This window comes from Callospermophilus lateralis, chromosome 3 (genome assembly GCF_048772815.1).
Source record: "Callospermophilus lateralis isolate mCalLat2 chromosome 3, mCalLat2.hap1, whole genome shotgun sequence".
NCBI classification, from domain to species: domain Eukaryota; kingdom Metazoa; phylum Chordata; class Mammalia; order Rodentia; family Sciuridae; genus Callospermophilus; species Callospermophilus lateralis.
In genome coordinates this window covers 176,667,156-176,693,315 of record NC_135307.1, presented here as the reverse complement: position 1 = coordinate 176,693,315, position 26,160 = coordinate 176,667,156, and the positions used below count along the sequence as shown (strand labels likewise).

The window sequence follows — 26,160 nt, the reverse complement described above, 5'->3', positions numbered from 1 at the left end:
TGTTCCTCTCAACTGGTCTCCCTGTACACACACACACCCAGTACTGCAGGCCAGAGTTGGAGTCAAGGGTTCCCACTGCCCAGACACCCAGCACACAATATATCTGTGCACAGACGTGTTCACAGTTACACACAATGGCATGTGACCAGATAGTTAAAGTCAGAAATGCAGGCATACAATGTCCCAGACAGTATGCTATGTGTACATACACACAGGTACAGTCATGCATAGGTATTTGTGTATATATTTTGTTGAACCATATGGAATTGCCAATATTCAATGACTTTTTACTTACAAATATGGAATGTAGTACCAACTTTGTCCTGAAGGGAATACACAGAAATACAGAGCCAAATTTGTAAACCCATTTTCTCTCTTTTTTTTCTTTTTTTTTTTTTTTTTCTGGTACTGGGAATTGAACCCAGAGGGGCTTAACCACTGAGCCACATCCCCAGCACTTTATATTTTATTAGAGACAGGGTCTCACCAAGTTGCTTAGGGCCTCTCTAAGTTGCTGAGGCTGGCTTTGAACTTGCAATCCTCCTGCCTTCAGCCTCCTGAGCCGCTGGGATTAAGGCATGAGCCACAGCATCCACCTGTACACCCTTTTCCAAGTAGTATTTTTCGCAATAGCCAAACGGTGGAAGCAATTCAAGTGTCCACCTGTGGGTGAATGGATATGCAAAATGGGCACAATCATACAATGGGATGTTATTCAGCCCTAGAAGGACAGTTTGACATGCTACAACATGGATGAAACTTGAGGACATCATGCTAAGTGAAATAAGCCAATTGCCAAAAGACAAATTCTGCATAATTCCACCAAAATGAGGCTCCTAGAGCAGTCAAATTCATAGACACAAAATAGAATGGTGGTTGCCAGGGGTTGGGGTGGGAGGGAGAAATGAGGAACTATTGTTTTGTGGGTATAGAGTTTTAGTTTTGAAAAAAAAAATTCTGGAGTCCCACCATACCCTGGGACTCTGGCCCTTACTGGGGAAGAGGTGCCTACCCTATTTTCTTCCCACCCTTCCAACAGTGTGAATGTACTTAATGCCACTGAAGTACACTTCAAAATGGTTAAAATGGAAAACTTTAGTCAGCGTGGTAATGCACACCTCAGCTCTGGAGGCCGAGGCAGGAAGATCACAAGTTCAAAGCTAGCCTCAGCAATTTAGTAAGACTCTGTCTTAAAATTTAAAAAAAGGGGGTCGGGGGTGGGGATGTGGGTCAATCCTCAGTATCAAAAAAAAAAGTAGATTTTTTTGTTTATTTTTACCACTATTAAAAGTAATAAGGGGGCTGGGGATGTGGCTCAAGCGGTAGCACGCTCGCCTGGCATGCGTGCGGCCCGGGTTCGATCCTCAGCACCACATACAAACAAAGATGTTGTGTCCGCCAAGAACTAAAAAATAAATATTAAAAAAATTCTCTCTCTCTCTCTCTCTCTCTCCTCACTCTCTCTTTAAAAAAAAAAAAAAAAAAGTAATAAGGGCCGGGGTTGTAGCTCAGTGGTAGAGTGCTTGCCTAGCATGTGTGAGGCACTGGGTTTGATTTCAGCACCGCATATAAATGAATAAATAAAAAAATAAAGGTCCATCAACAACTTAAAAATTTTTTTAAAGTAATAAGAAAAAAAAGTAATAAGATTCAGAGCCCAAATCATATGCATACTAGGGACAAACACAATTAACTCAGTAACACACTACATGCCTGCCTCCCTCCCAGGAGTCCTTCTATTATCCAGATAAGGTGCTGGTTCTCCCTTTCCAACAAATCTGGAGATAAGGCCCTAATGAGGGCCCTGCCACTTCAGCAGCCCCCACAGCTCATCATCCTCCCACAGTCTGACTTTGTTTACCCAACTACCTGCCACTCACGCATCCTCCCCACCCCTGGGGAAAAGCCTCCTTAGGGGGTCTGGTGCTTCAATTTCTGCCCCTGAACTTGGGATAGGAAGAAAGCATTTCAGCTTCTGGCCTATGGCTTGCCTAGGTCCCCCCTGAACCTCTCGCCTCTAGGCCCCATGTCCCAACTCCCCATGCAAGTTTCTGTTCTCACAAAGCAGAAAAAGCAAGTGCAGTCAGTACTGCATAGGGTGGAGCCCCGGCTTTAGGTCTCCTGCTCTCCCGCCATCCTCATTAGACTTTACCCCTCTGTGGAAAGTGACCCCTTGTGCCTGGCCCACTCCTCGCTATCTGCAGCTACCAGAGGCTGACCCCTCTCTGGAGGGAAGCCTCTAACCATCCTTCTGAGGACAAGGGTACATACCCTGGGACTCTGGCCCTTGCCGGGGAAGAGGTGCCTACCCTATTTTCTTCCCACCCTTCCTGTGTGTCCACACCCTCTGAAACAACCTTTTACACTCTAACCATTTAATACTCAACTCCAAGCCAAGTATCATGGCCCATTCCTGTAATCGCAGCCACTTGGGAGGCTGAAGCAGGAGTATAACAAGTTCAAGACAAACCTCAGAAACTTAGTGAGATCCTGTCTCAAAAGAAATAATAAAGGACTGGGGTTGTGGCTCAGTGGTAGAGCGCTTGCCTAGCACGTGTGAGACCCTGGGTTCGATCCTCAGCACCACATATAAATAAATAAAGGTATTATTTCCAACTACAACTAAAAAATAAATATTTAAAAGAAAAGAAATAATAAAAGGACTAGGGATGCAGCTCAATTGTAGAGCACTTGCTTAGCATGTGTCAGGCCCTGGGTTCAATTTCCAGTGCTGCAAAACAAACCAACAAACGAAAACTTAATTCATCCCAGAGGAGAAGTGGAGGGCTGGATCCTGACTCCCACCAGACCAAGAGCATCCCTGGAATTGAGGATGCTGGAAACATGGCCATCTGGAACAGCATGTCTTGGGTTGACAGACCCTGCTGCACCAGAGCACTTGTTAAGGCAACCTGTAGACCTTCTCAGGATTTCAGGCCTTCTAACTCAGAATTTCAGGGTAGGTGGAACCGGAAAGACTCCATTTAAACATTTCCGGCCATTTTTGGCACGGGTGAGGCTTCTATTCCATATTCTTGGATGGATGGGCTCAGAGCCAGAGTGAGGGTGGGGCAGGGAGCTATGGGCACCACGATTATGGGAGCAAAGAGGCCTAAATGGGGGACAGATGAGTGTTGATGTCTTTGGCTGTTCTCTGTGACACTCTGTTCAGCCCTTATCTGGGGTGTGTGTACATGTGGGCCATGGCATGCACTATCCATGGTGGTGTATTTGGGATTATGGCCAGGGTTTAAATTAGTATTTGGGTCTGGAAACATGAGTGAGTTGGATCAAAATGTGTGGTCTGTGGGTCAGCCTGTCGTCTATGTAATTGGTCAGTTGTGAGTGTTATTTATTGTGTATTCATATCTTTATCTGGGTGTCTTTGAGTCATACATCCATCATAGAGTGTGTGTGTGTGTGTGTGTGTTTGTGTGTGTGTGTGTGTGTGTGTGTGTGTGTGTGTCCCTGAGCAAACCCAGCCTCTCTGGACCATAACCCAACCTCCCTGTGTCCTTAAGTTAGGGTTGGAGACTTGCTAGGAGCTGGTGGGATGGCATTGCTGGGGAGGGGAGGGAGGCAGCAGCATGCACTAAGGGCCTGGCACTGCCGCTTCCTTAGGCAGGCGAGTCCCAACAGTAGGCAGACAGGTGGGGCTGACCTGACAGGTTCCAGAGGCCAGGGGCAACAGGGCGGAGCGTGGCTCTGACTTAGTATGGAAACGGGCTGGGGGGCCCCCACCACACACAGGGCAGGCAGGCAGGAGGTGGTTCTGCCAGTATCTGCTTCCTGCTGCAGCCAACCTAGGTGCAGACCATGGAGCCTGGTGCTGGGTGAGGCAGCCAGCTGGGCAGGCATGTTGGGAGGCCTAGGGCCTGGAGGGACCCAGGACATGGCGGGATACCTGCGGGGCCGGGTGGAGGAGCTGAAGCGGCCGTGGTGGCGGGAGAGCTCACCCTTGGTGCTGCAGCACAGTGAAGCAGCCCGGCTGGCTGCCGACGCTCTCCTGGAGCAGGGTGAGGCGGCTTACCTACGGGTCATCTCTGAGGAGCGGGAACTGCCTTTCCTGAGCACCCTGGACATGGACTACATGACAAGCCATGTGCGTGGGAGCCCTGAGGTCAGCGAGGCTCAGGGTCCTGAGGCCTCAGGACCTGACCGCCTCAGCATGCTTTCTGAAGTCACTTCTGGCACCTACTTCCCCATGGCTTCTGACGTAGACCCCCCAGACCTGGACCTGGGTTGGCCTGAGGTTCCACAGGCCACAGGCTTCAGCCCCACCCAGGCCGTGGTCCACTTCCAGAGGGACAAGGCCAAGAACATCAAGGATTTGCTTCGTTTCCTCTTCAGCCAGGCCCGCACGGTAAGGAATACATCTCTTCATTCATTTCACAAATGTGGAAACTGAGGCCCAAGGAGGGAAGGGACCAGTACAAGCCCATGCAGCAACTAAGGAGAGGACTGGAACTAGATCTCCTGACTTCTATTAGATCCCAATGTATCAGAAGGTGGGCATGTGTTTTATTTCCTTTGATAGCCCTTTGGCACTCAAGAACTTTATGGATAAGCATAGAACAGGGCATGGGCCTCTGGGACTCCCACCCACCCTGAAAATACATGAGGTTGTACATATTGCAGGGAGGGGCCCTTATGGCATTTTTCTTGGGAGAGAGTCCAGGGCCTTCACCAGATTCTCAGAAAGTTTAATGATCCCCAAACTAAAAGCCCAACCTCAAAGAACATCTGAGACACTCCCTTGACTAACAGAGAAAGAGACTAAGGCCAGGGAAAAGCTGGGACTTGCCCAGGGACTTGTCAGGTTAAGGGAAAGAGAAGGGGTCTCTGACTCAGGCCCTTGTCCCCGGCTACCTCTCACCCTCCTGTGCTCTTTCCAACTGGGCCTGAAGCAAGGGAGGGGGGCACTGCGTGAGGACCTCAGCATGCACTAGAGGGCTGGGCATTTAGCTCCGCACCAAGGAGGAACAAGAAGTGGAGGCCTCTGGGCTCAGAGGAAAGACAATGGGAGAGCAGGTGGAGGCGGTCATGCCTGGTAAGTCTCCAGCCACACAGCAGCACAGCTTTACTCCGCAGACCTGGCCTCTACTCAGGAGACAGGAGAATGAACACAATGACCTTGGAAGGATTTGAGGTGGGGATAGACTCCTGCTGCAGAGATCAGAAGCCAGGATGCCAGGATCCTCCGGTACCTCCACAGCCCAACTGGCAAGCCTGTCTGTGCCCCAGGCAGGGGAGGGCCAGGCCTGATTGGCATCAGGAATGGGGTTATTAGTGAGGTTGTTGTCATCACTATCCCCCTTTGATCTTTCCTGCCTGTCCTTGTTCTCTACTTCTGGCCAGGTCTGTGATGTAGACTAGGGCAACCCCAGTGCTTTTCCTATTCACCCCCATTTATACCCTTCCACCCTGGGCCAGAAGCCAGGTTCCTGCACTGGGCTGTCACTGTCTCCCAGAGTGACCTTGGGTAGTACTTCCTTTTCCCAAGGACTCATTTGTTAAGAAGGCAGCAGGAAAGGCACATTTATTGAGCTTCTGTTGTGTGTCCATCATTTTCATATTTAATTTCCCATAACTCAGAATGCAGCTATCATTATCTCCCTTTAGCAGCTGAGGCAGCTGAGGCTTTTGGAGGTGAAGTGATTCACCCAAGGCCCTATCTATCTCTAGGAAGTGGCAGAGTCCAGGTTTTTATCCAGTTCTTCTGGCTCCAGACTCATAATACTGGGATCTTGACTTCCTGCCTCTCAGCCAGCCTTGTACCTACTGTCTCTCAGCCCTGCCCAGAAAAGGAAAATCTCACAGTAAATACATGCAAAGGGAAGAAGGCATGGGAGACTTGGGAGTACCAGAGAGGTTTCAGGGCTTCTCGAGGTAGCCCTTTATATGGGAGAGGGGCACAAGCCCCAGCCCTCAACTAGGCAGAAACTCCATTCCACTTGGCATGAGTGGACGTAAGGGAAACTGTGAGTATAAGGTGTTACATAAGACATATGTAGCTTCACAGAGAAACTGAGGCAGGTTTAGCAAAGGACTTTGGGAAGCCCAGCAACTGACTTATAGCTCTTAGGAGGGGAGCCTTAGTCTTCCAGCCCCTGAGCCAGAGACAGGGCTGGAGTTAGTAGGAAGAGTAAGAGGAACTAGGCTGGGAATCAGGATTTGGGATCTGTTTCTGATTCCTGCCCTCTCTGGGCCTCAACACAGAGTGGGACTTTGGATTAATATAGTTGATCCACAAGCACCTTTGAGTATCTGATGACAGATAAACACAAAGACCTTCATACAACCAAGGTTCAAGACAGTCAATCTCCCTGTTGCCAAGTTAAAAACTCCACGTTAGGGATTGCTGAAAGCCCTTCCTATTCAGATATTCTCACAGGCTCTGGTGGCCTCTGAGTTTCCATAACATTATTCCTTCTTGGAACAGGGCTGGACTGGATAGGATGCAGGCAGTGCTCTGGGCAAGGCTGAGCTTCCCTTTCTTCTCCTAGGTGATAGCTGTGGTGATGGACATATTCACTGACATGGAGCTTCTGTGTGACCTCATGGAGGTTTCCAGCCGGCGTGGTGTCCCTGTTTACCTGCTCCTGGCCCAGGAGCACCTGAGGCACTTCCTGGAGATGTGCTATAAAATGGACCTCAATGGGGGGCACCTGCCGGTCAGTGTAAGCCAAGGATTGTAGTCAGGGGAGGCGGTGGGGAGTCAGGAAGGTAGAAGATCCAGTGGGTGGTCAATGAACACGAGGGGAATCAATGGAAGTGGGGAACTGGGTTACCATAGCTGTTACCTTGGGACATAGATATGGCTTGAGTCCCACTCTCTTAAGGTCACCCTCTACCCTTGGTCCAGAAAATGCGTGTGCGGAGCACGTGTGGGGACACATACTGCAGCAAGGCAGGCCGCCGCTTCACAGGACAGGCCCTGGAGAAATTTGTCATCATCGACTGTGAGCAGGTGGTGGTGGGCAGCTACAGGTGAGCAAGTCAAGTGGGGAGGGGCCTGAAGCTTCGCCGTGGGCTGGAGAGGGCACCTCAGATGACCACTTTGAACTTCCCTCCATCCATGCATACACCCATCCATCCCTTCAGAGTCATACTGAGCACCTTCTGTGTGCTAGGCACCGTGCAGAACTCAGGCCTGTGTGGGAGAGGCAGCCATGGAGGAGTCTCCCCTAAGGGAAGGATTACTTTAATGCCCTTGTAATAGAAAACAACTACTGCACAAGGGAGAGATTTCAAGGAAACCTTCCCCTGATCCATTTTATATATGGGAAAGTTGAGGCCCTGGGGTGGACAGCCATGTGCCCAAGTCTTCCAGCCAGGGCTGAGATGAGCACAAATCTGGAATCACAGCTCTGCCCCTTCACTATGAGCCCTCATGAGGATGGAGTCTTGGTCCCTTGCAAGGCGTGCTCCCCTGATTATGACTCCTGTCAAGTCCTGGGCCCTGTACTTTGACAACTGACTTTGACCCTCTGTCCCCAGCTTTACCTGGCTCTGCAGCCAGGCCCATACCAGCATGGTGCTGCAACTGAGGGGCCGCATTGTGGAAGACTTTGATCGGGAGTTCCGCTGTCTGTACGCTGAGTCACGGCCCGTGGAGGGCTTCTGTGGGGGTGAGGATCCACTGTCTCCCCGGGCACCACGTCCTCCCCCAGTGACCTTGGCCTTTGGGCCTGGTATCCCAAGCCCCACCTGCTCCTCACCCACCAGCACCAGTCTCAGCAGTATCAAGCACTCACCTCTCATGGGCCGTTCTTCCTACCTTGCTCTACCGGGAGGCGGTGGCTGCAGTGACACAGGCATGGGGTCTTCATCCCCAAGTCTTGCCCTCCACGAAGCCAATGGCCAACCTTCTCTGCATCGCCAGCTGTCAGACCCTAACCATGGCTGCCTTCCAGGGTCCTACAGGGTCAACCTGGGCAAGCTGGGGACGGCCCCATGGTCCCAGTCTTCCCCTGCCCTCAACCACAGTAGCAATGGTCCCTTGACCCCAACAGTGGGGTCACCCCTGCTCCCTTGCCCCCGCCCCCTCCTACACTTCCCCCGAGGGGTCCGAGCTCTGTCCCGGCTCCCAGAGAATGGGCTCCCAGGATGCCTAGAACCCAACCCTCCACGAGGTCGCTGGGTACCTGGGATAGCCCTGGAGACAGTGGAGGAGAAGAAGCCATCATTGAGTCAGAGCCATGGCCAGCTGGACCTCCTTGTCCCCTTCCCTAAAGCCCGAGAAGCAGGAGGCCCTGACTCTGGGGTTACACCAAACTCAGCCTCCCTTCGGCCAGGAGAACAGGCCCCAGAGGATAGGAGGTTGTCCCTCAGTCAGAGCTATAGCCAGTTGGATCTCCTGCCCCAGACCCAGAGTCCTAAGGGGGCTCCTGATTCGAGCTCCCTCAGACCTAGTGCCCCAGAGGACAGGAAGCTATCCCTAAACCATAGCTGTGGTCAACTGGACCTCCTGGTACAGTACCCCAAGGCCCAGGACTCCAGAGTGCCCCCTGAAACCAACTCCTTGGCCAGGCCTGGCAAACAGGGTCTAGATGAGCGACGGCAGACCCTGGGCCACAGTCAGCTGGACCTTATCACCAAGTTTGGCCCATTCCGAAGTGAGGGGCCTGGGCCCAATGTCCTCCCAGGACCAAGACCTTCTTGTGTGGCTGGAATGGGCTCTAGGGATCCCCCACCCCGCCTTATTGTGAATTAGCATCCGCATATTAGAGAAAACATTGGGCCTTTGGTTTTGTGGGATTGGCTTATTTTGCTTAGCAGGATGATAGCTGCTTTCTTATATGACTACCTTCTTTTTTTTTTTTTTTTTTTTTTTAAACAGCAAAAATTTAGCCAGGCAAACCTCTGTTGCAATTTTTGTTAATAGGATAAATATGTTGCGTTTGCTTGAATCCTCAAATGATGGATCTGTGCAGATGTAGTGAAGGATCCGCAGTTCTGCTGACCACAGCAGTTCTAAAGCAGCTTGTCAGCAGTGTCCGGCCACCTTGGTAGGAAAGTTGGGCCAAGGACAGAAGTGTGCCAGTAAGTTCTAGTCCATTCTCATTCTCTCTCTCTCTCTCCCTCTCTCTCTCTCTCTCTCTCTCTCTCTCTCTCTCTCTCTCTCTCACACACACACACACACACACACACACACACACACACAGGGTTGCCTACTATATGCTAGAGTCCTGGGCATGTTATATCAGTGATTCTTCTTATCCTTCCACCTCACAACATCCTACAAGATGGACCTCTTGTTGTTAAATAGTTATTAATAGGTATTATTCCCCCTTTTTCACAAATGTGGGAGCAGAGGGCCAGATTTTGGAAGATTTATTTGTGGTCAGGTCCAAGTAAATGGCAGAATATGGCTCTCTGTCAGATCTTATCCTCTTGGTCTAAAGCTTCTGTTTTCTTCTCAGACATGACATTCAATTCACATGTCTCCATGCGCACAAAATATAAACACTAAGAGTTGCCTCAAATGTCCATACAAGGGCTGGGGATGTGGCTCAAGCGGTAGCACGCTCGCCTGGCACGTGCGGGGCGCTGGGTTTGATCCTCAGCACCATATAAAAATAAAGATGTTGTGCCCACCGAAAACTAAAATATAAATATTAAAAAATTCTCTCTCTCTCTTTAAAAAAATGTCCATATAATAGACTCAGCACACTGACTGAATACACACCCACAAGTTGCACACCCATAGATGCATAAAGTAAGTACACATAGGTCCATGTGATAAACCCACTCAGAACTTTAGAGATACTCAATGTCATCTGGCTAAATGAATGGCTACACAAAAATATACACATTCAGCGCACACTGGAGAACTCCTCAGGATCCAAAACTATAAATATGCATACAACCCAAAACACAGACACACACACACCCCAACTTGTATCTGCTTGCACCTAAGCTATATTCCCAGCCCTGCGCTGGGCATGGCATAGGACTGACAGATAAATCAGACTCAGACCCTAGGGGATAAGAATTACATTCAGAAGCCACTGGAGGACAAGGCAGGGATGAACTGAACAAAAGATTAATTAGCAACAGAGAGCGAAAGGACATAGAGTCAGAGAAGTTTCTTGGAGCAGGTAGCCTTTAAGCCAGTCCTTGAAGTATGGGGAGGTTTGGGACAGAAAAGAGGAATTCTTGGTAGAGCGAGCCAAGTGAAGAGAGGCCCAAGAGAGGACTGGGTGAGTGGGTCTGAGGTGAAATGGAGAGGACAAATAGAGCATGTGGATACCCAGACATATACACATGCCATCTCGCTGAGTGTCTCTTGAAGTACTGATTGACAGGTTGTAGGCCTTTTTCCTGAGCTCACTACTTTCCTGGGACAGTGTATATGATACAAATCAATAAAGACAGATATGGCTAGACCCAGCAGCAGCCTGGTGTATGTACCCTGAGGAATGTCAAGCTATAGAATTGCAGGTTGGGGATGGGAAAGGGCACCATTCAGGAGGATTATGGGGTTGGCCTGTGAAGGCTTGAGGTGAGGGGTTCCAAGCCCCTTCTGCCTGCAGTGTAACTTTCTAAGAAATTCTGAGGCTTTTCTAGATTCTAAAGTATGTGAGCCATGTTCATTTTGTCTATGAGAATAGGGCCCTTGTCTGACCACTATCCCAGGAACAGGTGGTGCCAAGAGTGAGGGACAGAGGCCCTGTGAGAGGCACTTTGTTGAAGTCAGCCCCCACATGAATTGCCCACCTTGGACCTCTTCCCCTCTGACCTCTGCCTAAGATCCAGCTTCTTCCATCTTCCCTTTTCTCCAATACCTCCTCCAGCCTGTTTTCTTTGCTTCTCTGGCCACGCCTCCTTCTCCAGACTATATTGGTCTGGATTTTCCCCACTGGATACCCTCTCCTGGGTGACTTCATCTACTCCAGGCTTCAGCCCCAAACCTCATTCATCAGTCTTTCACTCTCGCCTAAGCTCCGAATCTGGATTTTCGTCCGTATGGCCGAAGTAGATTCATCACCTTTCTCAAACCTGCCCTTCCTCCTTCGGCTTCATTTCAGCAAATACCTATCTTCTAGGGTTGGGGATGTAGCTCAGTAATAAAGCTCTTGCCCAGCTCGTGCCAGGAGCTGGGTTCAATTCTTAGTACTGCATACAAACAAAAAAATCGGGGCATCTCTGGCTCTTCCTGTCCTTCAAGCCACACAAGCGACCTGCAGCAGGTTTTGATCGACGGTACTTCATATAAAGCTTCAGAATGAACCAACGAGTAGGCGTGCTGGGGGCGGAGCCGCGGTCAGGTTGGGTCTTTTGCAATCATAGAGCCCGCCCAGAGGGTGGAGCTAGAGTGGCCGCATGCGTGGCGGGGGAGCGCGTGGCTCTCCCGGAAATCTGCCCGAGCCGAGGCGGAAACGGAGAGAAGGAGTTGTCGTGTGAAGGAGTTTTCTTGTGGAGGTTGCCGTCGCTTGGTGAGCTAGTGTGAAGGGCAGCCGTAAGGGTCAGCTCCGGGCCCCGAGTCGGGAGAAGTTGGGGCTGGAGACCCTGGCGTGACCCACTGGGCGGGACCCGAGGTTGCGAGGGGGCCGAGAGGGGGCGGGGTCGCGGCTGGGAGTGCCGGAGGCCGGGAGATCTGCCGGTCCTGAACTCTCCCGTTCTGTAGCCCCCAGGCCTCCCTCATGGCGGTCCGAGCGTCCTTCGAGAACAACTGTGAGATCGGTTGCTTTGCCAAACTTACCAACACTTACTGCCTGGTGGCCATCGGAGGATCAGAGAACTTCTACAGGTGTGGCGGGAGCCCGGGGCCGATGGTGGCGGCAAGGGGGGGATACCGGGAGTTCCAGGCCCCCAGCCCGTGACCATCAAGTCCATGTCCCTACAGTGTGTTCGAGGGCGAGCTCGCCGATACCATCCCCGTGGTGCACGCGTCCATCGCCGGCTGTCGCATCATCGGGCGCATGTGTGTGGGTAAGGCAGGTGGAGGACGCCGAGGGAGAGAGTAGAGCCTCCAAACACCATTAATCACTAATCATATCCCTCAGGAGGACCTGGAATGACCTAGGAATTTTCAGGCTTCGTTCATTATCTGCATATACTATGTAATCTCCCAGGCTGAGTGGGACCTAGTCTGTGTGTCACCAGATCAAGGACAACCTGTGGCAAAGCCTTGTCAAGAATAGTCATATAACAAATAGCAGTAAGTGCTTTCACTCATGTTCACACTCCATCTTCACAACGACACTGGGAAGTATCAGTTACTGTCCTATTTGATGATGAAACTGAGGCTCAGAGAACCTATGTGACTCACCAAGTTCTACATCTAGGTGGAGGAGGATTTGAATCTCTTCTTTTCTCCACCAATTATTATGGGAACGTTGTTTTTTCTTTCTGAGCATCCATTTCTGCCTCTGTAAAATGACTGGCTAATATTCTGGATCATCCTGTTCAGCTATATTTAAATCTTTTAATTTCCTTCACCACATCTCTGAATGGGATTCCTTAATCTCTCAGCACTGTTGATTGTTGACTCTGTCCATCAGTCCTTTTTTTTTTTTTTTTAAAGCGGGCTCTGTATCCCATTACTATCACCTCTTATGTTTTAGTTCTGCACATGTGGGTCATACACTAGTCTATTCCTTGTATTTCTTTACTTGTATTTTAATTTTTTAAAAATCTTAAGTGCTTTCTGATTCAGTTAAAATACCCCGACCTCAAAATAATAAAACACTGATTTATAATTATGGCAGTAGAACTTGAAGCAAATTTTGACATAACAAGAGAATTTAGCCCAGTCTTTGGTATTTTAATGAGAGTAACTTATTAAACTTCAGAATTTTGAAGTTTAGAGTTGTGGCCTTTCAGGGATAGGGAGAGATTTAGCCATAGTTGTCACAGTGTAATTATATTTTGTTAATTCTTCTTGTCCTATAATTACTTTTAGGATGTATTCCTCCATGTATTCTAATGACAGTGGTTATTTGATCAGTTTTTGGCTTGATCTATTAGGAATAATTTTGTATGTAAATATTAACATGTACATATTTCTATTGGATATATTACTACCTAAGAGTAGAATGGCAGAGTTACAGGCTATGATATTCAGCTTAGTAGGTGATGCCAGATAAATTTATGAAGCAGTTAGCCAGTATATACTCCTGTCAAAGGATATGAGTGTTTGAGTTGAAATTCTACACATATTTGATAATCCTTGGTACTGATGGTGTTTTACATTTTTTAGCTATTCTGATAGGTATGTAGTGTTAGCTGAATTTTTCTCCCCCTGGTGCTACAGATCAAACCCAGAGGCACACTCATGCTAGGTGAGAGCTCCACCACTGAATTACATCTCTGGGCCAGCAAAATGAACAACTCATGCCCAAGGCCTTTCCTACTAGTCCTGCTTCCCCCAATAGATGATGATGATGAAGTGGGCAGGGTTTGTTGGGATAGATTTCTGGGCCATCTTGGGACTGCCCAGGGGACCATGGATCCCCTTGAGTGACATATAGATTATTGGGTTGGAGGGCTGGAGTCTGAGACTCCACTCAACCTTGGAAAGCTAATCAGACTGGGCTTGGTTGTATCCTGAGCCCTCAGGGTACAAGAAACATCTCCTATATTCATGGTTCATCTTTGCCCTACCCTTCATTTGGGGTCTTCCAGGGAACAGGCATGGGCTCCTGGTGCCCAACAACACTACTGATCAGGAGCTGCAACACATTCGCAACTGCCTCCCAGACTCAGTGCAGATCCGTCGGGTAGAGGAGCGGCTCTCAGCTCTGGGCAATGTTACTACCTGCAATGACTATGTAGCCTTGGTCCACCCAGACCTGGATAGGGTAAGTCAGCCCAGCTTGGCCCAAGAATCACAGAACCAGCCTTCTTTGGTTAGCCACTGTTCTTGTCCCACAGGTTAGAGGTATCATAGATGATATCTCCTTATATCTGGGCTCTCAAATTTTAGACATTCAGGAATAGTGACACAGCTCATACATGGTATGCTCAATGTCAGAAGCTTTGGAAGGCATTAATCCTTCAGGATCACAAAGATTGGCCCATCCAGTACAGTGGCCTGAATCGAGATAAATGATTGACAGTTGAAATTGAGTGTGGTTTAGAGGAAAAAAGGTGATATGGAGACTGGCCTTCAGCAGTTCAGGGCATGCATGGGTATTAAGTGCTCGGCAGCTGGCCTAGACTCTGCTGTAAGCTCTACCTTCTCTTTTCTCTGAGTGAGGCTTCCATAGCAGAGAAATGAAGTAGTCAGAGCTGAACCCAGAATAGTTCTGGCTTGGAGAACCCCTGGTTCTTGAGCCTTAAGTTCTGGACCCTAATCACAGTACCTTTGGCTAATAGGAAACAGAAGAAATCTTGGCTGATGTGCTCAAGGTGGAAGTCTTCAGACAGACAGTGGCTGACCAGGTGCTAGTAGGAAGCTACTGTGTCTTTAGCAATCAGGGAGGGCTGGTGCATCCCAAGACTTCAATTGAAGACCAGGATGAGCTGTCTTCTCTTCTTCAGGTCCCTCTTGTGGTAAGGATTCCTGCTCTCTAACCTCTGTCTCGTGCTGAGGCAGATCCCTCCCAGTGTTTGGGAATCTGAGTCATTACCTGCACTAGTTTGGAATTGGGACCATGGCCTAGGGGAGTGTGGTTTGGGGGGATTGTCCTCAGTAGGGAAGGGAGAGGCTTTGTTGGTACCATGACTCAAACCAAGCCCATCCCACGGCAGGCAGGCACCGTGAACCGCGGCAGTGAGGTGATAGCTGCTGGGATGGTGGTGAACGACTGGTGTGCCTTCTGTGGCCTGGATACAACCAGCACGGAGCTGTCGGTAGTGGAGAGTGTTTTTAAACTGAATGAAGCCCAGCCTAGCACCATCGCCACTAGCATGCGGGATTCCCTCATTGACAGGTATTTGGGGCCAGGGGAGGAGCATAATTTGCCTTTTGAGGGAAGGGGAAAAAAGATGCCAGTTAGAGTGGGAGCCCTATTGTTTTGTACTAGTAGGTTCTCCTCAAGTGAGACTGTGTCTACGTGCTGCTGTGTAGTCACAGAATATGCAATACAGCCAGTAAACATTTCTTGAGCATCCTCTAATCCTCATCTTTGAAGACTGAGCTCTGTAGGCAGACCTGTGGTCCTTCTTATTTGCTTACTGACCATGTTTTTGTTTGTTTTGTTTTGTTTTGTTGTTTTTGGTACCAGGGATTGAACTCAGGGGCACTTAACCACTGGTATTTTAATTCTTAGAGACAGTACCAGGGATTGAACTCAGGGGCACTTAACCACTGGTATTTTAATTCTTAGAGACAGGGTCTCTCTGAGTTGCTTAGGACTTCCCTAAATTGCTGAGGCTGGCTTTGAACTTATGATCCTTCTGTTTCAGCCTCCCAAGCCACTGGGATTACAGAGGTGTGCCACTGCACCCAGCTCACGGTTGTGTTTTGTTTGCAGTTTGTATTTGCCCATGTGTCAGCATCTTAGCCAGTAGCCCAAGATCTGAAATAGAAAAGAGCTTTTGGCTAGGGAAGGTGGGAAAGCTACTCTTAATTACTGAAGAGACCCCTGATACCTGAGGCACTGGTTGGAGCTGATTAGTGCATCAAAATTCCAATCTGGACTTCTGTGGGTTAAAAAACAAAACAAAACTGGGAGCCCTAACTCTGGAGATAGAAAACTTAATTAAATTGTTTGGGGTCTCTATTTAGGATAGAAACACCAAAAGAAAGCAAATGTCAAATAACTGAGCAACTATTTTCCATGGGTAAAACTTCCCTTCATTCTTCTTCCTTAATTGGTTTGCCTGATGTTCGTTGATCCCTAAGGAACAGACTCCATAGGGGATAGCCAGGCAATTGAGTTCTACATCCTGCCTCTGAGGGGCTTACAATATAGCGGTGGGGGGTGGGGGGGGAGATACAGTGACCACAGATAACTTTTTTCTCCTGTCTTCAGAGGAGAAATAAAAAATACTGTATTTGTCCTCAGAAGTTGACTTGGGTATCTCTGATGAGAAGCCTTTCATATGGCAGTTTCATAAAGGACAGGTTATTTATTCCAGTTTCAAGGAATGAGTAGGTATTTGTGCAGGGACCAGTGAGGAAAACCCTCAGACACAGAGATGAGAAATTATGGAGAGAGAATATGAAGGAGAGAGTATTCTTAGAGAACTGAGAACTTTGAACACCCATATGACCACATCAGGAAATTTTGTCAGCCTGCAATTTTGAGCTTTTGTGTGCTGAAGTAGGGCCTTGTTTTGGTCTGTTTTTTTTGTTTTTTTTTTTTGTTTTTTGTTTTGTTTTTTTTTTAGTTGTAGTTGGACACATACCTTTATTTTGTGTATTTATTTTTATGTGGTGCTGAGGATCGAACCCAGGGCCTCACAAGTGCTAGGAGAGCACTCTACCACTGAGCCACAACCCCAGCCCTTTGGTCTGTTTTTTAAATAAGCTACCCTTGGGTAATTTTGATGGGATCACTTTGGGAACCATACTAATTTTGCTGTTAGTACAGGTGAACAACTGAAAGTTTGTTTTGTTTTGTTTTTCTCTGTGGTGCTGAGGATCAAACCCAGGACCCTCTTGTGTGCTAGGCAAACATTCTGCCACTGAGATATATCCACAGTCTGCAACAACTTTTTATATGCCAGACAATAGTGATAATGAGTAAAATAGATCCCCTCTTGTAAGGAAGGCAGTACTTATACAATTAATCATTTATTTGAAGAACAAAAATGCTTTTAGCAACCCGAGAACAGAAAAGGAATTTCTGTAACATGATAATTGATAGCATAACATGATAATTGATACCTACCAAAAAAAAATACAGCAAATGTTGCATTTAACAGTAAAATTTTAGAAGCTGTCATTAAAGTCATGCAGAATTGCTACACTAGTCAGTGCTTTTCTGGTAGTTCTTGCCTATGCAGTTAGATAATGTAAAGAAGATGGGTATTGGAGCCCGGTGCAGTGGTGCATGCCTGTAATCCCAGTGGCTCAGGAGGCTGAGACAGGAGGATCATGACTTCAAAGCCATTCTCAGAAACTTAGTGAGGCATTAAGCAACTCAGTGAGACCCTGTCTAAATAAAATACAAAATAGGGCTGGGGATGTAGCTTAGTGGCGGGATGCCCTGAGTTTGATCCCCAGTAACCCCCCCCCCCCCAAAAAAAAATAGGTATTGGAGAGCAAGGTAGATCACTCAATTGTCTTTGGTTCTGGGACACATTTTGTTTGAAGCACCCATTAGACCTCATGATGAAGATGCCATGTAGGCAATTAGAAATACATACTTAAGTTTTAAAATCCTATAATGATTATCACTTTCAGTAAGAATGTTTTCACCGCAGTCCTTACAGAGCAGAACTATTTTCCAGCCTAGTATTTGTGACTTTTTGTATTTACTTAGTGCCGATAAGGCAGAATTCTGAAAAAGGAGGCCAAAAGTTCTGGCCCCAGCCCTACCACTGGGGACTTGTGATCTGGCATGTATTTTCCTCTAAACTGAGCCCCCTTGCTTCCTTCTCTAATATTCTGAGACTGCCTTATGATCAATAGCTGAATAAATTGTTGAGAAAACTGGCCCACTTGAGTTGGGAAAGAGTTACTTTTAGTCTTTAAGCACTGAGAGTTCTAAACTAGATTGTGACATGGGATGCAGTTGTAACTTGGATGATGGACCAGGTCATTCTCTGAAAGTGGCTCTTCAAGACTGAGCTCGAACGAAAGTCCAGGAGTAGGGGTGAGGTGTGCCCTGTGAAAAGTCTATTGACAGTGTTCCTTCTTCTCTTTACAGCCTCACCTGAGTCATCCTCCATGCTGTTCCATGGGCTTCAGCCTCTGGACTTTGATTCCCTCTCACACCTCACCTAGTCTGTACTGGATGCTGGCAAGGTGTGGCAGGGAGCTCACCGGAACTGAGTGGATGGGCACCCAGCTCCCTCACTTGTGCCATCTCCTGAATCTGTTTTTACTCTAAAAACCTGCAATGTCATGCTGATTGTTAATGCTGGTTGGCTCCTGGATGAGGGTTCTGCTGTCCTGTGCCACCCCATTAAAGGGCAGCTGCCTCTCTGGTCCTTCTTGTGTGTGTATTTGTTGGGGATGGAACCCAGGACTTGGTGCATGCTAGGCAAGCATTATTCACTGAGCCCCTTGCCTTCTGGCCATTCCGAATGTGCTGCTGGGAGGACCTCTGCCTGAGTGGCCCTCTCCCAGTCATTCTAGGGTCCTGTGAAGGTTGGGTGGGATGGACATACACAGCCCTATCCGTCGTCATCAGGATAGAAGACTTTATCCCAGAGCAAAAGAAGCACTCTTCACTCTAGTTCTTGTATTTTTCACCCAACTTATGCCTCTTGTCTTCTCTGGCCTTCAGAGGCTATGAATCTGTTCTACCTCTCCCAGGCCAGTGTGGGAACCCTCTGAAGGGTCTCGGGCACGCAGCCATAGGGCATTCTTGCCCTCTGACCTGAAATACTTGGAGGTGACCCCTCAGGTACTTGGAGGCTTAAGTGGTACAGGCAGAGGTCTCAGTTCCCAGACGGTGGGGCGGGGCCTCAGGGTGCTGGGGCGGGATTGGCTGGGCGTGTCCACGGGGTCCCGCCCCCGGGTGCAAATCTCTCATTTCCGCTCTGGCGGCTGGCGGGAGAGTGAGGTCAGAGTGACTTAAGTCGCAGCTCCTCCCAAGGTCTGTGAGCAAGCCGGCTCCCCGAGGTGAGGGCGGGGCGGGAGGGCGGGCCGCGGGGGTGGGGCTGATGACCCAGCACCTGGGGGTTTCTTGTCCTGTAGAGATCATGGGCACTCAACTGAGCGGCGGCCAGGGCGGCCCGGAGCCCGCGCAGCCCCAGCCCGCGGCCCCAGAGGGCCCGGAGCGGCCCCAGCCGCAGCCGCAGCCGCAGCCGCAGCCCGAGCCCGGCCCGTGGGGGCCGCTGGATGACGTGCGCTTCCTCATCGCCTGCACCTCCTGGTACTGATGGCAGCCTCCGTCCTCAGCCCTATTCGGCCTGGCTCTCAACGCCCTGTGCCTCCTACACCCCGGCGCCAGGAGCCGGCAGGGAATCCAGAAAGGTCCCGCGGGGCTGGAGGAAATCTCGGCACGATCGCCTGGAGGGCACCCCCTCTCCCTAACCCCGAACTTTTCGCCTCCAGCCTGCACCCAAACCCAGCTCAGACCTCCGTGCTCACCCCTGTCCTCTCTCCAGCATCCTGGGGCAGGCTTCCCTGAACCAGAACCAGAACTGGGCCGGGCCTAGTAAGAACCTGAGGCTTCTGACCTTCCGGCGTGTCTGTCCCATATTACTAGAACTGAACTTGTGCTTTGTGCCTTCATTTCATTCATAGCGACCCTCCCCATCCTCCTATGGGTTGCTCCCCAGCCTGAGATGGGCCAACTGCACTACACCGCAAAGCACCCTGTTCTCTCCCAAGCTTCTTAAGGCCACTCAGACCCTGATGTTTATTCCCACACCCCAGGGAAATGACACACTCTGTATTTCTGTTTTATTTATAAATGATTTAAAAAACATTATACAAAGGCTGATCAGTTTAAAATGTGACCGACACTGAAATGCTGTGATATTCCCCCAGGCTGAGGAGAAGCTGGGCTCTGGGGCCACCAGCACTTTGCCCCTCTGTCTGACTGCCCTGTCCTGGGGTGATGGACACACAGATGACCACAGGCAGGAGAATCCCAGATTGGAAGCCTCTAGGCTGAGCCCTCTCTGGGCCTGGCCTCACATCCCTCACTTCTGCAGCCTGGGCTGCCTGCCTCCATCCCCTGCTCTTTGACAGCTGGCCTTGTTCCAGGAGCCAGCAAGGAGCCTGGGGGGCGGGGGTGGGGGTGGGCACGGCTAGAGCTTTCAATAAGTGAGAGCACCAACCTGAGGAGTGGAGAGGGATTGGGGTGGGAGATGGGCAGGAAGAGATGGATAGAGGAGACACTTATCTCAGACCCTAAAGGGGTCCACAGATGGGGAACACAAGACCCAGCCAGCTCATAGGATGGCTTGGTCAAGTAACAGCCTCTCTGTGCTTCATCTGAGGGCATGATGAGAGTTACCCTTGGCCTCCCAGGGCCTACACGAGTTTCATGTGAGTGGACAGGTGTGAGCTAATAAAGTGCTTTGCAAAGTATAAAACACTGTACAAACCTATGAATCACTAATATCTCTGCAGTTGTTCCCCGCCTGCCCCAGGGAGCCTGCCCTTGGCCAAAATGAGAAAAAACAGGATGATGATGACTGGGGACACAGTGGACCCATAAAGGTGCCTCTGGGACAAGAGATTTTACTCAAGACACTTCCCAGGGCAGCAGGAGTCCCTGTCAGTGCTACAGGATAAGCCGAACCAAAGCCCAGAGGTCACAGGGTGGGGGCAAGGCCCATGCAGGCTCAGAGGACAGGAGTGGCTTCTTGGACCCTGCCAGCACCCTGAAGATTGCCTAACACCTCTTTTTGGCTTTGGCAGAGAGCCACTGCACTCATTGGTCTTGCCTAGGGTTCCTCAGTGACAAGCAGGGCTGCTTCTGCCAGATTGTAGCAAGGCTAGCAGAGCCTGGAAACTCCTGCCAGACATGAAGGGTAGGTCTAAGAAGGTCAGAAAGGGAGGCCCCTAAGGCTTGGGGCTGCTACCATTTGGGGGTGCCCTTTTCCTAAGAGCAATGCAGAAGATGGGCCCAGTGAGCTGGGTTTCCAGGGCCAAGTTCAAGGCCTAAATACCGCTTCTGGACTGAGTTTGAGTTGCCTTATTATAGCTGAGGGTATGGGCACTGAGTGCTTCAGAAGGCTGCCTGGGGCCCCTTACTCCAAGGCCATGACAGCAGTGACCCTGAAGTCATCTCTGCTTCACCTGACTTGTCAGGCTGAGCCTCCAGGCCACAAGCAACAGGATGGAGCAGGGCTAGGGACAGGGTTAATAGAAGAGGGAGTAGAGGACATCACAAACTCAAATCTGCCTCTGGAAATGTGGTCAGCTCCTGCCCCAACTCTTGAGCCTCATGAGCAGGGCCACAGCTAGTGTTGGGATGCTAGAGTGGCCTTAACAGCACCTTGGTTCTTATCACCTGGGGGAGGGCCACCAAGCTGGCTTCATCACCAAAACAGTCACTTCTAATTCACCTAAAGCCTCAAGCAGCCTTTGCAAAATGGGACTTTTAAACAATAGTGACAGGACATTTAAATATTCACGATGTGACAGCTGGGTCCTTGTCAGACCCAGCTGGGCCACAGCCCTGCCTGCAGCATGTGACCCTAAACCTAGGTCTCAAAGGAGACCTGACAAACAGAGCAGGTTTCCTGAGGGATCTGCTGTTTGCCAGCAGGGGAAACCCAGTCTTATGGCCCACTGTGTTGGCAGCAGGGGTCCTATAGCCTTCAAGGACAGTGGGCTGGGTATAGGGGGACATCTGACCAGCAGGTGTTGGCAGAAGAGGACTGGGATTAGTGGCATCTCCCAGATAGGGGATGAGAGCTAGTGCTGGCTTCCCATGGAGGGTACTGGGTCCCAGCCAGGACGAGCTGTGGTGCCTCATGGACACCACAGGATGCAGTGGCCACAGGGATTCTTCTGGCATGGTCCCTGCTCCTGACAGGGCCTGGCCTATTCCCTTGAGTAAAGAGTAGTTTACCGAGGACAGAAGGCTGGCAGCGGGGTGCCAGACACCTATCCTGGGGCATAACCCCCATCACTCCCCTCCCCCATGCTCAGCCTAGGCCAATGCACTCACCACTTCAGCTGTATGACCCTGGCCTAGGGCCCTGCTGGCCCCTGTGGGCAGTGGCCAGAACTGCCCCTCAGACCCTGGTGAGGAAGGGCCTGGCTGGCCAGACTGAGTGGATAGAGAGGGCTCTGGGCTGCTCACACCCACTCCTGGACTGGCCGCTTATAGTAAGTGACAGGCTGAGGGCCTGCCTTGTTCTTGAACTGGAAGATGGTGTAGACCAGCACCAGGATGCAGAGGGACAGGATGCAGGGGATGACCACGGCCACAGCATTCACAGAGCCTGGCATATCATTGATGGTCACCATGATGTCCACATCATCCTGAGGCAGCCGCCGCTCCTTACGCCGCTCCACCTCCTTCTGGTTACAGCCCATCCAGTCACGCAGAATGTTGCGTGGGTAGCCTGGCTCCACACTCAGTTTCTGGTTGTCAAACTTCCAGTAGTCCCGGCCCTTGTAAAAGTAGGTGTAATCTGTAGAAATAGGGCCCAGCATCACTACTCCCGGACACTTCCCAGTACCTGCTCTGGGGCAATGTGAGGACACAGGATACTGTGGCAATGTGCAGAGGGGAGCTCTGAGGGAGGGGTGGCATGTTAGGCGGAAGGAGCAGAATCATGGAGCTGATGGGGTGCAGGGCTTGGTGGGTTGTAGAATAAACAACACATCTGCAGAGAGGGGCACCCAGGACCTGGAACAGCCCTCCTGTAAGCTCAAAGTTATTGAGAAACAACTGAAGGGCTTCAAGTAGAACTGGGACGGGGCTCAATAACCCAGAGAAGACCATTCTAAGCCTTGGAACACAGCTCTTTCATTCTCCCCATGAGGGTCAGATCAAGCCCTCAATTTAAGGCTTTGATAGTACTGTCTCCAGAGCTCTAGGGCCTCAGGCCAGCTCCTACCTGAGCCATGGGAAATGGAGCAATATTTCTTCTGTTGACAAGAGACAACACCTTCCACAATTAAGGGACTTTTCTTTTCTTTCTTTCTTTTCTTTTTCTTTTTTTTTTTTTACTTAGCATTTTTCATTTTTCAAAAGATGTGCAAAAAAAAAAAAAAGTGCCATCTTTGGGATCCTTCTAGGGGAAAGGCTGAAAGGAAAAGAGGGCAGGCTGGGAGCTCTGCTAATCACTCCCTAGGCAGCCATCAGCAGCAACCACCCTATTAGCCCAACAAGTCCACAGAAAGCAAAGCAACTGACTCAGACTCTCCTCATTGGCTGGCTCCCCCCTGGCTCAGACTGTCATTGGTCAAAGTCCTTGATGTCACCTGTCTCTGAGACTCCCCTGAAAGGAGACCACATTTGTAAAGCGCCCAGTACACAAGACAGCCAGCAAATAGTAGCTCTGCCCCTGTGGCCATTGGCTTTCTAAGCTGTGATGCGTCCTTAGAAAACCCTAATGGTCCCTAATATGCTGTCCTCTGCCTGGTTACTCTCTCACAGCATTTATTTCTCTTCTAGCTTTTGTTGCCACCTCATTTGTTTTCTGCCACTAGACTAGGAGCTAGGCAAATGATGTTCACTGCTCTATCGCCAGCCCCTCCCACACACCTGGCTTTCTACTGTGGAGGGAATGAATGAATTCTGTCATTCTATAAACGGAAACACACCAAGATGATGATGATGATGATGATAGCAGCTAATAGTATATGCCTTGTTGTGGGTATTCTGCTAATGCTTTGTGTAATGTTTTTAATCATCACAAAGCTATTACATAAGCGTAAGTGCCATTATTATCCCCATTTTGAGGATGAGGAGACAGAGAAAACTTAAATGATTTGCCCAAACATACAAAGTAAAGGGGGTGGTATATGAACCTACTCAACCTGGCTTAAGTCTATGTTTGTGTGTGTGTGTGTGTGTGTGTGTGTGTGTGTTGTTGTTTGTTTATTCCGTATACTGGGGTCTGAACTCAGGGCCACATTTTCACTGAGCTACATTCCAAATCTGGTCTTGAATTTATGATCCTCCTGCCTCAGCCTCCAGAGTTGTTGGGATTACAGACTTGTGCCACTGTACCCAGCTAGTCTGTGCTTTTGACCAGATCATCAGATAATTATGGATGCCCATTCTGCACCTGGCAAAACTTGACCTGTCCGAGAAGCTTCTAGATTGATGGAGAGACAGGTTGTGAGCACCTGATGACAGCCATGGTGGCTGGTTGCCAGCCTGACCTCTGGGAAAAGCTTAGGAAATGTCCCATAGACTGAAAAAGTACTCCCCTTTCTAGCTTCCTGCCCTCAATCCCTGTGAAAAAGTTCCTTTGAACCACCCCTATATAACAGCTTTTCAGATCTGACCATCAGAGGAGCCCTGTAGAAACTTAAGTACCACTGAAGAGTGCTGTCTGAAGAAAGCCTCCCAGCTGTGAATCATCCTGTAGGTGGAAATGTGGCTCTGGTACCTGGTAAGCAGGCGAATTCACTATGAGTTAGACAGGGCGATTGTCTGCTACCAGACAATCAAACCTGGGCATTTATCAAACCTGGGGATCCTAAGAATATGTTCAGGGACCCCAGGAGAACCACATAAAATCAGCCCCCCATCCCTTTGTGGCCCTGGCCCTTACGTACACCCTTCCTTGCTGATGAAGGCCCCTTGGGGAGCTTGAGGGATGCCCTTCCACACGGTGATGGGCTTGGGATAGCCAGGGTCTGTGGCCCGCCGCTCCTCGCTGTAGCGCCAGTACCGCTCGCCTTTGAAAAAGTAGGTCTTGCCCACAGGTTCCCACCGCAGAGCCGTGTCAATGCCTTCACGAGGCAGGCAGCTGCCCAGTTCTCCCAGGCTGTGGGGGTACCCAGGTTCCACTGTCACCTCCTTAAACACCCAGTATTTGTCGCCTGTGGGCAAGAGATCAGGATTAGTCTTCCCTAGCTACTTGGTGGCAGAGGTTGTAGCTAGTGCCACTTGCTTATCTTCTGCCCATAGAGCCAGAGTGTCAATTCCTTTGGTTCCTTGGCCCCAGCAGAGCTTGGGGGCAAGAAGCCAGAAGTGCAGGAAATTGTCCCAGGTCCCGTAGCATAGGTTACATTACCTTTGAAGAACACAAATCTCCCATCAGCTCTTTCGTAGGCTGCATCTATGCGGGCAGGTAGGCCCTTCCAGAACTGCTCGATCTGCATGGGGTAGCCCTCCTGTACCCGGTTATTGCGCAGGCGCCAAAACCAGCGATCCTGGGGAAACAGAGGAGTAAGGCCCTGCTTCTGAACCAATGATCTCAGCTCTGGGACAACCCCACATTATCTTTTGGGCCAAGCCTCACAACCCTCTATGCAGTCTGTCATCTTCTGCTTCCAACTCTCAGAAGAAAACAGGATGCTCATGTAACTCTTCACTTAAACCTCCTGATGGTTCTTGCTGCTCAAGAGACCATGAGACAGACAGCAGACAGGCCTGGTCTTCGTGAGGAAGTTTGGAAAAGCTGGAAAGGAAGTGCTGGGGCCTGTAGTGACCACAGGAGGGCATTGGAGAGTCACTGACAACACCCAGGCCAGGCCTCAGGCTGGTGGGAAACCCAACACTGGTAAATGGGGGGTGTTTAAATCTGAATTTGACCTTGAATATTTTGAGAGGATTAAGATTTAAAAAAAAAAAAAAAAGAAAAAAAAAACAAGTAAAAAAGGAATATAATTCATAGAAAATGGTACAAAAGCCAGTATTTTTAAAGGTATTTTACAAAGCACTTCCAGGTACAGTTTTCAAACTTTATTTTGACCTCCACAACTCTAAGTCAATCTGAGATATAAAAACAGTCTTAAAGAAGATCAAGTGACATGGAGCCATTCAGTAGAGGTAGATCACGAGCTAACCCACATTGCCCCATTCTTGCTTAGTGCTTGAAGCTTTCTGGGTAGAACTCCAGAAAGTGTGGAGAAATATTCTATCCAGATTTCCATGGGTGGCTGGGAGTACTACCAGCAGGTAGTTTTCAACTACCAGTCCCTTTGGAGTTGGCTTCAGAGAGCATCCCCGAGGTCATACCCTTTCTCTCCAAATGACTGAATGAGGCAGAGGGTATAAAGTTCTGACGGCATTGGATCCAACATGGGATGACTCCAGTGGGCCATTCTGGCTCCAGAGCTCCCTGTGGGAGTGGTCAAGTCTGCAACAGGCTAATGCTGCTGCTCAACTTGCTGCTTTGCCCTGTCCTGCTTCCTGTTCTTCCTGCTCACAGATGTTGATCCTGGAGTTATTCCCTCCCTAATCAGAATCCTTCATTCTGTAAACTCCACCTCAGAATCTGCTCTGCTGAGGACCCAGCCTGCAACACACCAAGCAGGCTAATGTCCAGTCAGATCTTGGCTAAAGTGGCAGGCAAAGGACAGTTGACAAGATGTAGTCTGATCCGTACCAGGCTCTCAGGCGCTGGCAGGCTCTGCAATCAGGCTGGATGTGGTGGCTCACTCCTGTAATTCCAGCAACTCTGAGGCTGAGGCAGGAGGATTGCAAGTTTAAGGCCACTCTC

General features: G+C 49.7%; 4 protein-coding genes across 7 annotated transcripts in view; 3 read left to right on the top strand and 1 right to left on the bottom strand.

Annotated features, from left to right (window-relative positions):
- The first annotated feature begins 3,856 nt into the window (after positions 1-3,856).
- Fam83c (family with sequence similarity 83 member C) lies at positions 3,857-8,716 on the top strand. The gene is made up of 4 exons (XM_076849477.1): positions 3,857-4,363; positions 6,507-6,674; positions 6,866-6,990; positions 7,501-8,716. The coding sequence occupies exons 1-4, from the start codon at positions 3,857-3,859 to the stop codon at positions 8,714-8,716; spliced, it is 2,016 nt and encodes a 671-aa protein (XP_076705592.1).
- Positions 8,717-11,320: 2,604 nt separating this feature from the next.
- On the top strand, positions 11,321-18,051 carry Eif6 (eukaryotic translation initiation factor 6). Of its 3 annotated transcripts, none has more exons than XM_076849065.1 (7): positions 11,321-11,441; positions 11,633-11,755; positions 11,852-11,937; positions 13,633-13,808; positions 14,326-14,502; positions 14,701-14,882; positions 17,769-17,861. In XM_076849065.1, exons 2-7 carry the CDS (start codon positions 11,649-11,651, stop codon positions 17,776-17,778), a joined length of 738 nt encoding a protein of 245 aa, XP_076705180.1. In that variant the 5' UTR covers positions 11,321-11,441; positions 11,633-11,648; the 3' UTR covers positions 17,779-17,861. The 3 variants fall into 3 exon arrangements, with proteins under 3 accessions (XP_076705180.1, XP_076705181.1, XP_076705182.1); XM_076849066.1 differs by having other exon boundaries at positions 11,321-11,470; XM_076849067.1 differs by lacking the exon at positions 14,701-14,882 and having other exon boundaries at positions 17,769-18,051.
- A 548-nt stretch (positions 18,052-18,599) lies between these two features.
- Positions 18,600-19,508, top strand: Mmp24os (MMP24 opposite strand). Of its 2 annotated transcripts, none has more exons than XM_076849063.1 (2): positions 18,600-18,662; positions 18,764-19,508. In XM_076849063.1, exon 2 carries the CDS (start codon positions 18,769-18,771, stop codon positions 18,946-18,948), a length of 180 nt encoding a protein of 59 aa, XP_076705178.1. In that variant the 5' UTR covers positions 18,600-18,662; positions 18,764-18,768; the 3' UTR covers positions 18,949-19,508. The 2 variants fall into 2 exon arrangements, with proteins under 2 accessions (XP_076705178.1, XP_076705179.1); XM_076849064.1 differs by having other exon boundaries at positions 18,643-18,688.
- Positions 19,509-21,829: 2,321 nt separating this feature from the next.
- The window catches only part of Mmp24 (matrix metallopeptidase 24), a 38,376-nt gene continuing 34,045 nt past the window's right edge, over positions 21,830-26,160 (bottom strand). The window contains exons 7-9 of the mRNA XM_076849475.1: positions 24,730-24,868; positions 24,269-24,535; positions 21,830-22,167 (exon numbers count right to left, since the gene is read on the bottom strand). Coding sequence (XP_076705590.1) covers positions 21,830-22,167; positions 24,269-24,535; positions 24,730-24,868 — 744 coding nt within the window. The remainder of the gene's footprint in view (positions 22,168-24,268; positions 24,536-24,729; positions 24,869-26,160) is intronic.

Excerpts from the sequence above, each read along its gene's own strand:
- Fam83c (XM_076849477.1), top strand. The coding sequence starts at position 3,857 with ATGTTGGGAGGCCTAGGGCCTGGAGGGACCCAGGACATGGCGGGATAC. Across the intron at positions 4,364-6,506 it reads TCTTCAGCCAGGCCCGCACG|GTGATAGCTGTGGTGATGGA; the intron begins GTAAGGAATACA and ends TTCTTCTCCTAG. Across the intron at positions 6,991-7,500 it reads GTGGTGGTGGGCAGCTACAG|CTTTACCTGGCTCTGCAGCC; the intron begins GTGAGCAAGTCA and ends CTCTGTCCCCAG.
- Eif6 (XM_076849065.1), top strand. The coding sequence starts at position 11,649 with ATGGCGGTCCGAGCGTCCTTCGAGAACAACTGTGAGATCGGTTGCTTT. Across the intron at positions 11,756-11,851 it reads GGATCAGAGAACTTCTACAG|TGTGTTCGAGGGCGAGCTCG; the intron begins GTGTGGCGGGAG and ends ATGTCCCTACAG. Across the intron at positions 11,938-13,632 it reads CATCGGGCGCATGTGTGTGG|GGAACAGGCATGGGCTCCTG; the intron begins GTAAGGCAGGTG and ends GGGGTCTTCCAG.
- Mmp24os (XM_076849063.1), top strand. The coding sequence starts at position 18,769 with ATGGGCACTCAACTGAGCGGCGGCCAGGGCGGCCCGGAGCCCGCGCAG.